This window comes from Armigeres subalbatus, unplaced genomic scaffold (genome assembly GCF_024139115.2).
Source record: "Armigeres subalbatus isolate Guangzhou_Male unplaced genomic scaffold, GZ_Asu_2 Contig1008, whole genome shotgun sequence".
Taxonomy (NCBI): Eukaryota; Metazoa; Arthropoda; class Insecta; order Diptera; family Culicidae; genus Armigeres; species Armigeres subalbatus.
Window position 1 is genome coordinate 58,448 of NW_026941746.1, and position 12,610 is coordinate 71,057.

The 12,610-nt window shown below is 43.3% G+C and overlaps 1 protein-coding gene across 1 annotated transcript in view; it reads right to left on the reverse strand.

The window, feature by feature from the left end:
- Positions 1 to 12,610, reverse strand: part of LOC134202107 (PHD finger protein 12-like) — a 107,972-nt gene that overhangs the window by 36,631 nt on the left and 58,731 nt on the right. Inside the window, 2 exon segments of the mRNA XM_062677181.1 lie at positions 9,744 to 10,395; positions 11,476 to 12,157. Of these exon segments, the coding sequence (XP_062533165.1) occupies positions 9,744 to 10,395; positions 11,476 to 12,157 (1,334 nt within the window).

Genomic DNA, 12,610 nt, shown 5'->3' on the forward strand with positions numbered 1-12,610 from the left:
CCCCAGCCGTCTGTGAGTCAGGGGGTTCTGCCTAGGAGGTGGTGGGGTTAACAGGGGGCGCTGTTAATTCCCTCCCAAAAACCACATATCCGCAAGCAAACCTTATCAAGCGACCGTGTGCCGCTTAAAGCATACAAGCCCCTAACCCCGAATCCCAAGGTGTCAGGCGACCCGTGCCGAAGGGATGAATGGCCTGGGGGGTGAAACAATTAGCCAGGTCGTTAACGGAGCCTGTGGAGGTTCCACAGAGTGAGGGCTGCTTCGGCGGCAAGCGGGTGGCAGTGGGTGGTACCCACACACCCCAAGTGGTGCACATGTGGTGCAAGCGAATGGGAGTTGGGGGTATTACTCGTAATACCCCCACAGAATGAGGGACCGAGTGTATGGGTGAGCACACAAGTAAGTCTCGCATGGTACGCATGGTCGGTAGTGTTAGAATGACTGAAGTCTGGTGAGGCCTGGCAGGAGTGTCGGGGGGCAGATACCTCTGCGGCACCTCAGAGGTAGGGGACACGAAAGTCTCGCTGCGTCTGGCAGGAGTGTCGGGGGGTTGATGCTTCTGCGGCACCTCAGAAATCGGAGACATGTAAGGTAGTGGTGCGACCCCGTTCCAGGATGGGGAGACCACCACATTGGCTGAGGACTACCTGGGATTCGAAATGTCAATGGGTGGGTGCTACCGGCATAGTACCTAACGGTGACCTATTGGCAGTATCAAAGCCTGGGTAGGTGAGTGTTAGGCACGTCTGACGTGCCGGGTGTTCCACGCCCAAACGATGCACAGGAGGTGCACAGAGTGGATAAAATGGGAGATGGGGGTATTACAACCCCCACTGAGTGAGTGACTGAATGTCAAAGAGAGTGGTGCACAAGTGGTGCAAGCGATTGGGACTGAATGTATGAGCGAGCACACAAGTTAGACTCGCATGGTACGTATGGTCAGAGTGGCTGCTTAGGCAGTAGTGTGATCCGGCTGTCAGGGACGGAATGAGTGAAGTCTCGCTAGGCCTGGCAGGAGTGTCGGGGGGCAGATACCTCTGCGGCACCTCAGAAGTAGGGGACACGAAAGTCTCGCTATGACTGGCAGGAGTGTCGGGGGGTTGATGCCTCTGCGGCACCTCAGAAATAGGAGACATGAAAGGGTCTGCCTCGTAGCTGAGGTAGGAGCGGCATAGGAGCCACCAACCTAGGGTCGCCTCCGGCTTGGTAGACAAGTGGTGCCATTCTGTTGCAGGACGGGGTGAGCACCATACTGAATGAGGACTGTCTATGTTGTGAGATGGCGGCATTGGGGTACCCCCTGCAGGGTGCCTGATCTTCCCTTGCAGTCATTCAAGCGGCATAGGCAGGTGAGTGTTGGGGCACATGTGGTGCCAGTATGTCTTGTGCAAATGTGTTGCATGGGGAGTGTCGAGGAGTTGAGGCGCATACGTGCACTTGTGTACGTCATGGAGGGGGCGCAATGCCCAATAGTCATCCCCCGAAGTATTGCTTAATTGCGGGCGGGGGAATGACTGGAGAGGAAGGAGTTGGTTTTAGTGGGTCGGGAGTGGTGATCCCATCCCCACACTACCTGGGTTCGCCTCCCCAGGTGTCTGTTTGCAGATTTCCATTACCTTCGTTAAAAAAAAAAAAAAAAAAAAAAAAAAAAAAAAACACTGGGAAGAGGGGTCCTGTAGCGTAGTTGGCTACACGTTCGCCTTACAAGCGGATGGTCATGGGTTCGATTCCCAGCCCCTCCACCAAACCCTTGTCAGTCGCCGGATCCGCAGCCTATACGGTAGCGTTTGGGGTACACGCCATACCGTCACGGCTGCCTGATGACGACTGACAACTTGTTTTTCTCGGAGGCATTCCTCCAATGTTACCCGGACACTGAAGAAAATGGACGTATGATTTTCAATCAAACGCCTTATGAAAATTTGCCACAAGGAATCGGTATGAATTTCAATATGTTGCCTTATGAATGATGATTTTCATTTGAAAAAAGTGAAGTGCGGCAGAATGGGTTCGAACCATGGACGTCGGGGTCAGGAGGCCGGTATGTAGACCACACGCACATCAACGCTTGATTACTCGGGAAGATAACTGCGTATAAGAATCACTGTTGGTGGAATAATCGGTCGAATATTCATAAGGCGCCAGTTATGAATTTCAATAGTTCAGTTCGCTGAGTGGATAAATGGCAACCGAACAATGCAACGATTATTGGATACACGACATGGACAAACGGACACAATGGACTCACGATGAAGATGGACTGGCAACGATAACAATAAATGAGTAATGAAAATCTAAAAATAGATTCTGTGTGGATTCTGTATAGCAAAATACCACAGTAGATCTTGGTACAGTAGCGGTTAAGTAACACAGTGTGCATATCAAATAAAGAAAGAAATAAAAAAAATCTACACCGGGATCACCTGGTGGATGCCGAAAGTTTCCGCATCAACGAACAGGAGGAGATTCAAAACACGGTTGAAGGCGAAACGTTCAAATTCCTGGGTTTCCTGCAACTGAAAGGAATTCGTCATACGATGATCAAGAAAGAGCTGCAAGAAAAGTTCTTCCATCGTGTCAACGGTATTTTGAAGAGCCTCTTGCCGGCCGGCAACAAGGTGAAGGCGATAAACATACAGTTTCGGAGTGGTGAAGTGGGCCAAGACTGACTTGGAGGCGTTAGAACGAGCAGTATGAGTGGCGTTGACCCAGCAACGCATGCGCCATCCAAAATCGTCCTACGTACAGTAGGAGGAAGCGGCGTTACCGAAATACAGACACTATGTGTTTCACAGATCTAGCAGTTGCGAAGATACTTCGTGGAAAGCCAGAACCGCCACGAAATCTATCGCGCTGTGTGTGAAGCTGACCACGGATTCAGTGCCCTGCATCTGACGCAGGAGGACTATCAGCTGAATTGCGACATCAAATCTGTCGACGAGATGATCGCATCGTGGAAGCAGAAGGAGTTGCATGGGATGCACCCCCATCAACTGGAGCTGGAATATATCGACAAATCGGCGTCGAATACGTGGCTGGTGCGGGGTGAACTCTTCTCAGAAACAGAAGGATTCATGTTAGCCATCCAGGACCAGGTAATTGCAACAAAGAACTACCGGCACTAAATATTTTTCATTTTCCTTTTGCAGCGTTTGGTGGGGCAATGTGAGCGCAAATCAATCAAAGGCCGATAATAGAGAGGGTAATGGCAGAAGAGTCCTTGCAGACCACTTGAACGCAATGGGGTAGGATAAGGATGGGGTGAAGTGAGGTTCGGATTTGGAATCGACTCGACACTAATGCAAAATGTAATTGAATGCAGTCAATGCTAGTCAATGATCAAAGGCTAAAGTGATAATTTCAAAAATTCTAGTGCAACGTTTTTTTTAGTTTTTGCAAGGAATGTTTAAAATGCAATGTCTTCTTCTTTTGCCTTGGAAGCAGCTGATATGGTTTGAAAGGTTTATTTGTTAGCTTTTTGTGACCACATTGAAAATATAAAAAAATATTGCGTATTAGTGTTCTATTTTATAATTTTTATTTTTGCAGAATGAAAATTAATTAACTTTCTTTGTTCTGGGTGTAGGTTATTATAGACACTCTAGGTTCCATAGACGAGCGCAGGCACGGTTGGGTTATTTCGATAGTGTGTTTTTCCACTTTTTCACAGTGTACCACGCGAATTTGACGTCACACGCTGCGTTGCTTGGGTTGCAATAGTGACGTCATGCTCGTTTGGCTACACTAACTGACAGTACGTTTGGCTACACTCGCCTTCGCCTCAGCTCGGCTATGGAACCTATAGTGTCTATATAGGTTATGCGTTCGTCAAATCATTTTGTTTACCTAAGTCATTCAATGTTCTTAACCCGTTTCGGTCTGACCTTGAAATCAAAATTGAAATAACCCGTGTAGGCTCATTTTTCGTCCGATTGCCATGAAATTTTCAGGGAAGAAGCGTCATCATGTCTATTTTTTGGTACAAGACTTGATTTGAACATGGTGCCAATCCGGCCGGATTTATTAAGGGGGGGTCCTGGGTCAGATGCAGTCAAAAACGGGTCATTTTTTTAAAACCATTGATAAATGAACGAAAGTGACCAGAATGCTGATGCAAACGAGGTCAATCATCATTGACCAGCATCAGAAGTTAGTTTTGATACATTTGAATCACCAGAACATGGTTCCGGATGTTCCGGGAACCTGGTTCCCTGGGGTATCCCTGGGGTGGTGGACACTTTTCAAGTGGACACAACCCAGTCTTGCGACATATCAAACCTCATGGTTTTGCAAGAGAATCCTAATAGATGAGTTTTTGGGACGTTTTGGACACATTGGCCACATCCGGAAGTGTTCCCGGGAGCCTGGTTCCCTCAAGGAAGTGGACAAATCTCGATTAGCACCGAAACCCATCTTGCGACATATCAAACTCCATGATTTTGAAATACAAGCTCAATAGATGAGTTTTTGAGAGGTTTTGGACACAGTGGCCACGTTCGGAAGTGTTCCCGGGAACCTGGTTCCCTCAGGGAAGTGGACAAATTTTGATTAGCACCGAAACCCATCTTGCGACATATCAAACTCCATGATTTTGGAAGACAAGCTCAATAGATGTTTTTTTAGAGATTTTGGACACATTGGCCACGTTCGGAAGTGTTCCCGGGAACCTGGTTCCCTCAAGAAAGTGGACAAATTTCGATTAGCACCGAAACCCATCTTGCGACATATCAAACTCCATGATTTTGAAAGACAAGCTCAATATATGAGTTTTTGTGAGATTTTGGACACATTGGCCACATTCAAAATGTTCCCAGAAGCCTGGTTCCCTCAAGAAATTGGACAAATCCCGCCTAGCACCAAAACTCATCTTTTGACATGTCAAACTCCATAATTTTGTAAGACAAGCTCAATAGATGAATTTTTGAGAAATCCGGAAGTGTTCCCGGGAGCCTGGTTCCCTCAGGGAAGCGAACAAATTTAGATTACCGCCGGAACCCATCTTGCGGCATGCCAAACTCCATGATTTTGAAAGACAAGCTCAATAGATGAATTTTTGAGAGATTTTGGACACATTGGCCAGATCTGCAAGTGTTCCCAGGAACCTGGTTCCCTCAAGGATTTCGATTAGCACCGAAACCCATCTTGCGACAACCAAACTCCATGATTTTGAAAGACAAGCCCAATAGATGTTTTTTTAGAGATTTTGGACACATTGGTCACGTCCGGAAGTGTTTCCGGGAAATTGGTTCCCTCAAGAAAGTGGACAAATCTTGCCTAGCACCAAAACCCATCTTGCGATATACCAAACTCCATGATTTTGAAAAACAAGCTCAATACATAAATTTTTGAGAGATTTTGGACACACTGGCCATGTCCGGGAGCGTTCCCGGGAGTCTGTTTCTCTCAGCGAAGCGGTCAAATTTTGATTGGCTCCAACACCCATCTTGCGACATATCAAACTTTATTATTTTGCTTGACTTTCAAAATCATGGAGTATGTTACGTCACAAGATGAGTTTCGGTACTAATCTAAATTTGTTTACTTCCTTGAGGGAATCAGGTTAACAAGAACACTTCCGGCCGTAGCCAATGTGTCAAAAATCTCAAAAAAGAAAAAAATTCATGTATTCGATTTGTCTTTCAAAATCATGAAGTTTGATATGTCGCAAGATGGGTTTCGGTGCTAATCGAAATTTGTCCGCTTCTCTGAGGGAACTAGGCTTTTGGGAACACTTACGGACGAGGCCAATGTGTCCAAAACCTCTCAAAAAATCATGTGTTGTGCGTGTCTTTCAAAATCATGGAGTTTGATATGTCGCAAGGTGAGTTTTGGTGCTAATCAAAATTTGTCCACTTCTTTGAGGGAACCAGGCTCCCGGGAACACTTCCGGATGTGGCCAATGTGTCCAAAACCTCTCAGAAGCTCATTAATTGAGCTTGTCTTTCAAAATCATGGAGTTTGGCATACCGCAAGATGGGTTCCGGCGCTAATCTAAATATGTTCGCTTCCCTGAGGGAACCAGGCTCCCGGGAACACTTCCGGAAGTGGCCGATGTGTCCAAAATCTCTCAAAAATTCATCTATTGAGCTTGTCTTCAAAAATTATGGAGTTTGACATGTCGCAAGATGAGTTTTGGTGGTAGGCGGGATTTGTTCAATTTCTTGAGGGAACCAGGCTCCTGGGAACATTTTCGGATGTGGCCAATGTGTCCAAAATCTCTCAAAAACCCATCTATTGAGCTTGTCTTTCAAAACCATGGAGTTTGATGTGTCGCAAGATGGGTTTTGGTGCTAATTTTTCCACTTCCTTGAGGGAACCAGGTTCCCGGGAACACTCCCGGACGTGGCCAATGTGTCCAAAATCTCTCAAAAACCCATTTATTGAGCTTGTCTTTCAAAACCATGGAGTTTGATGTGTCGTAAGATGGGTTTCGGTGCTTATCGAAATTTGTCCGCTTCCCTAAGGGAACCAGGCTCCCGGGAACACTTCCAAAGTGGCCAATGTGTCCAAAATCTTGCAAAAACTCATCTGTTGATTTTGTCTTCCAAAATCATGGAGTTTGATATGTCGCAAGATGGGTTTCGGTGCTAATCGAAATTTGTCCACTTTCTTGAGGGAACCAGGTTCCCGGGAACACTTCCGAACGTGGCCAATGTGTCCAAAATCTCTAAAAAAACATCTATTGAGCTTGTCTTCCAAAATCATGGAGTTTGATATGTCGCAAGATGGGTTTCGGTGCTAATCAAAATTTGTCCACTTCCCTGAGGGAACCAGGTTCCCGGGAACACTTCCGAACGTGGCCGCTGTGTCCAAAACCTCTCAAAAACTCATCTATTTAGCTTGTATTTCAAAATCATGGAGTTTGATATGTCGCAAGATAGGTTTCGGTGCTAATCGAGATTCGTCCACTTCCTTGAGGGAACCAAGCTCCCGGGAACACTTCCGGATGTGGCCAATGTGTCCAAAACGTCCCAAAAACTCATCTATTAGGATTCTCTTGCAAAACCATGAAGTTTGATATGTCGCAAGACTGGGTTGTGTCCACTTGAAAAGTGTCCACCACCCCAGGGATACCCCAGGGAACCAGGTTCCCGGACCATCCGGAACCATGTTCTGGTGATTCAAATGTATCAAAACTAACTTCTGATGCTGGTCAATGATGATTGACCTCGTTTGCATCAGCATTCTGGTCACTTTCGTTCATTTATCAATGGTTTTAAAAAAATGACCCGTTTTTGACTGCATCTGACCCAGGACCCCCCCTTAATAAATCCGGCCGGATTGGCACCATGTTCAAATCAAGTCTTGTACCAAAAAATAGACATGATGACGCTTCTTCCCTGAAAATTTCATGGCAATCGGACGAAAAATGAGCCTACACGGGTTATTTCAATTTTGATTTCTAGGTCAGACCGAAACGGGTTAAGCTGTGTCGACACTACAAACTCAATGTAAGATATATCATGTAAAAGCGGAAACTGTTAAAGAATTTAGTTTGTTCTATTATAATTTGTTTTGTCAAGGTTGCCTATAACTTTGAACTGTTCTAACAAGTAGCTTTATCGTTGATTAATTACGGTGATTATCTATTAAGTTCTCATCAAGGTCAGCTATGGGATTCACTTTTCGATGGCAACTAAAGCTTCATCACGCCTATTGCCTATCTATTTGTAAAAATGATCGAGAATGAAGCCGTTATAAGATTGTTCATATACCATCATTGTAATGTGTGGTATTATTTATTATTACTCTTCGAAGTGAGGCATAACAAAATAAAACTGGCACCACGTTCCTAGTTTTGAAAAAAACTATTACTCAGTGAATTCAGCAGTCGATTGCCTATGAATGTCTTGAATACTTTGTTTTTCAATATTGCCTGGCTAGTTAAATTTAAGCGGGGCTACGGCTCAGCGTCACAGGGAACGCATCAGAAAAGTATTGCCGAACTGAAGAGAAATCCCATCATTATCACTGATGAAAAAGGCCTCTGCCTGGTCTGACTGCACTACCATTCAAAGCTCCAAGACACGATGTCCGTTGGATCACACGCACAAGCGTTAAATCAGTGCGCCATTGCCAGATATGTGACGCGGCACCAAAAAAATAGTCTACATGTGATACCACCACGACAGGATACGTCTTTGGTTGCCATATCAGTGCTAATGGCGTAAGCCCACCCATCGCGGCAAGATCACATATCCTAGGGGAGGGTCTATTGGTACTATATATTGCACAAAAACGTGGAGGACCCCTGCAGGAAGTGGAATTCAGTAGGAGAGACGATCGAGCATATCGTGTCCGAGTGTTAAGCCTTAGCTGATTCAACCTATCTCGGTCGCCATAACGAAGTAGCCAAGATTGTGCACCAATAGCTTGCTTTAAAACACAACTTGGTTAACCAGTTAACCTACTACAAATATGTGCCTGTCCCGGTCCTGGAAAATAGTTTCGTGAAGCTGTACTGGAATCGCGAGATCATAACGGATGTCCTCATGCCAATCGACCCGATATTGTGGTCTGTCCAAACAACATTCTCCAACAAGATAACGAAGTACCATGACTTGGCGGAGGAGTTGAAGCAGATGTGGCACCCCAGATGTGAAATCTCTTCTGAGATCCTTAGGAGAGCTGGAACTATCTCATAACCTCCATAGCACTCAAAAGACAGTGATTCTTGGAACTTTTTTGAGCTTATTGACAAGTTTCATCATGTAAAAGTTATATGATCTTTAAGAGGATGCTCCACATATGCATCAACGTGAAAACCGCATTAAAATTCAATTCAAACATGAAAATACACTTGAAAATGTAAATTTTCGCTGCATAGGCAAAATTATTATAAGATTTGAAGTTTATAAATAAGGTTTTGACTTAAAACTGATTAAAATACAGGTCAAAAATACACCACAATCAAAATATATATTAAAATTGAATATTGTGCACACATGTTTGTATTGATACAAATCTGAATTTATCATAAAACTTTTTTTTCCCAAAACCGGTCTCTATGGGGCAATATGGGCATACCTGCACAGAGCAAGATATCAGGCCTTAAAATGCGTTCAAATTTCAGTAGTCAAATACAAGAATATTATCATATATGTAAGATTCATTACGGAAAAATTACAACAGCGCATTACTGCGATTGAAACAGAAAAAATGACCATTGACCAATTGAAATGTGGCTGTTCAAACGGTGAAGAGTGACAAATCGGTTCAGTCCGCTGTTGTGCGGTTTTTTTTTTAATTTTATTTGGTATGGAATACTCACAACTGTTGTAGGAATATCATATTCTTCCATATTACGATACTTTTTTCGCCTAAATAAAGGTTTTGAATGGGTGACCCATACTGCCCCAAATGGTGGCTCATATTGCCCCGTATAGTCGGGAACACACATTGAAATCAATACATTTTCAAAAGTGCATTCCAACAATTTCCAAACGCATTTTTCGTCATTCATCGACGTAATATGAAAGGTAACATTCTCTAGTATAAGTCAACTACATTTAAACGATGTTTTTTTTGAGTTTTTCGGCGCTTTTCGGAACGATTTCCTTAGGTGGTCCATATTGCCCCGATCACCCCTATAGCTTTGGTGTAAAAAGCGTTTTTCGCGTAAATCTGTATCCTGGACCTTAATGAAGTGACGGGTATGAAAAATCAGCCTCTGCTTGTAATGCGCTTTTTGATATAGCCTTCTGTAGTGTACTAGGTCCCTTATTTGTAGAGAATATACTTACTTTTCTGAACTTCTAACTCGTCTTCCTCCAAAAGTTCAATTTTCGTTTTTTTAGAATGGAGTTCCTCTTTAGATACATCAGACGATTCTTTGATTTCTTTCAATTCTAAGTTGACAGTTTTGAAACTAGCCACAGTTTCCATTTTTTCAGCTACTGCAGACATATTCTTTTTCGGAGAGAGCTTATGTTCCTTTCCCCTGCTTTTAGATTTGGGTGATATATCCTTATTAGCCATGGTGTCATGTTCTTTAGCAACGAGGATATCTGTGCTTCCCGACACGTTAATCATCTTGTCAATCTGTTCATCAGCAACGCTGATTGCTTTCAATTCAGAATCAATCATTGATAATAACTGAGTATCGTCATAAAACGGCTGACCTGAATCTGTGTGGCGCTCATATATTTTAGAACGCAATAAATCTCTCAACGATGGTAATAAGTTTGGAGGATTTTTATAGTGAAACTCTACCACCGGAGGGATTTCCACACGATCACGGATCTTTGTCTTTTGTCTGATACGGAATGGTGGATTACGGCGATGAACTTTACGGAAAAATTCGTTTTTAACTGTATCATGATCCATATTAACATTAAATTGGTTCCAAAGTTTTATGCGCTCACAAGCTGAAACAGAATTCACCAGTTTCCAATCCTGAAATAAAAAAAATGTTCTGAACTGTCCAAATAATGAAATAAAAAAAGTGCAGTCGGAAGTGAGCAGACTGAAATATAGACACTATAGATAGTAGAATCTATAGATGAGCGAAAGCACGGCTGAGTCGGCAGTTTTGCCCGTGCGCACGCGCATATGACGTCACAGCCCTTAACGTTTCCATTGAAATCGTGACGTCATGCTCGTTTGGAGACACGTTTGACAATTCGTTTGGAGACAGAGGATTTATCTTCGTTCATCTATATATTCCACTATCTATAATAGACACTATTTATTATAGATAGTAGAATCTATAGATAAACGAAAGCATGACTGAGTCGATTTTTTTGCCCGTCCACACGCGCATATGACGTCACAGCCCTTAACGTTTCCATTGAAATCGTGACGTCATGCTCGTTTGGAGACACGTTTAACAGTTCGTTTGGAGACAGAGGATTTATCTTCGCTCATCTATATATTCCACTATCTACACTATTTATTAAGTTCCATAGACGAGCGGAGACAATGTTTAGTGAGTAATTTCGATTTAGTGTGTTTTTCCGTTTTTTTTTCGCCGTGCGCCACGTGAATTTGACGTCACACGCTCTGTTGGCTCGATTGCAATCGAAACGTCATGCTCTTTTGGCTACACTGAGGCGTCCAAGCACTCGTAAGCAGAATATCAACAAAAGGCAGAATATAAGTATGTCATCAGCCTGACAGTTCGTTTGGCTACACTCGCCTTCGCCTCAGATCGTCTATGGAATCTACAGTGTCTATAGGTTGAAGTCGCCCAACATTTTTCTCATCATGCTGGTTCTTTTTTTTTCAACAAATGGAAACGAGCGGGATGGAAATAACTTGGGGAGCGTCCACAAATTACGTAACGCTTAGAGGGGGAGGGGGTTTAGCAAAGTGAACATCCATATATGGATAATTGTGTATACACAATTTTCAGATGTTCATTCAAAAAGTGTGACACAGGGGGGGGTTCAAAATGTTTAATGTTTGCGTTACGTAATTAATGGATCTTCCCTTAGAGCGAATTCAAGCTGCTTATTAAACAGAACTCATACTTACAATAAACTGCTCCACATGATTAGGGCACATCCACATAGAGGACGGCAGGGCCGTCAGGGGCGGATCAAGACAATCCTGATGGAAAAATAAATCGCAATAATCACAAGCAATCAAAGGTGCTCTGCGACATGATTTACCACATGCGTGGCATGTTTTGGCTGGTAGCGGTACTAACCCTTGGCCATCTAGCTCATAGGTTTTCCGACCCCTGGGGCCTCTTTTTGAAACTCCGTTTTTCAAAGAGCAATCTTGTTTCTCCGTTCCGGGAAAAGGAAAATGAACATTTATCTCACGGGGTAATTCAAACTGTCGCGGGTTCAAAATGCGAGCGGCTCGGATCAGCTGATCGAAGGGTTTCATCTGTGCACTATCGTTATGATCTTTAATGCGATTTGCGCAATCGAAAATGTCTTCTTTTGGTAAGAATAACTTCTCGGCTGGAATACTGGACGCTGAATTCTTTCGTGAGTTGCTCCGATTACGCATCTTTTTAATTCTGACTACCTGTGATCCGTCGTTTGGAGTTGTTTCTTCACGATCGCGATCTTCTGATTGTGATTCGGATTTGATAAGTTTCAGATCGGGTTTCAGAACTTTTAAGGCTGGGTTCACATCGGTCGCTTTACAAGTGTGGCATATCCATAGCCCATTCGGAATGTCCGATTCTTCTAAGGGAGGATCACTGGAAAATATTTTAGAAATAAGAAAATTAGTTTATATTTGTTTGTATGGTAAGCATATAAATTATAAACTACATATCATTATTGTATATAGCTCATAAATGGGTAGTTTTGTACACATTTCTAGTTGAATTTTTCAAAGATTTGATAAAATATTTATTCTATGGTATAGGGTAAAGTGCCCAATAGTGGACCCCCAACCAATAGTGGACCCTCCAGCCATTTTTGCATTATTACAGCATAATGTAAACATTTTGCAATGAAATTCCATCGGGAGAACCTACCTTACAGTCCTATGATTTGATTACATGGATTGGAAATACTATGGAAGGTAAAATTAGATGATTTTTTTACAATTCTATGAAAAATAAACACGAGAGTGTCCATTAAAGGAATATTTTGGGGGGTCCATAATAGGGAAGAAGAACGTCCCGAAACGGAACATAAAAATCAAA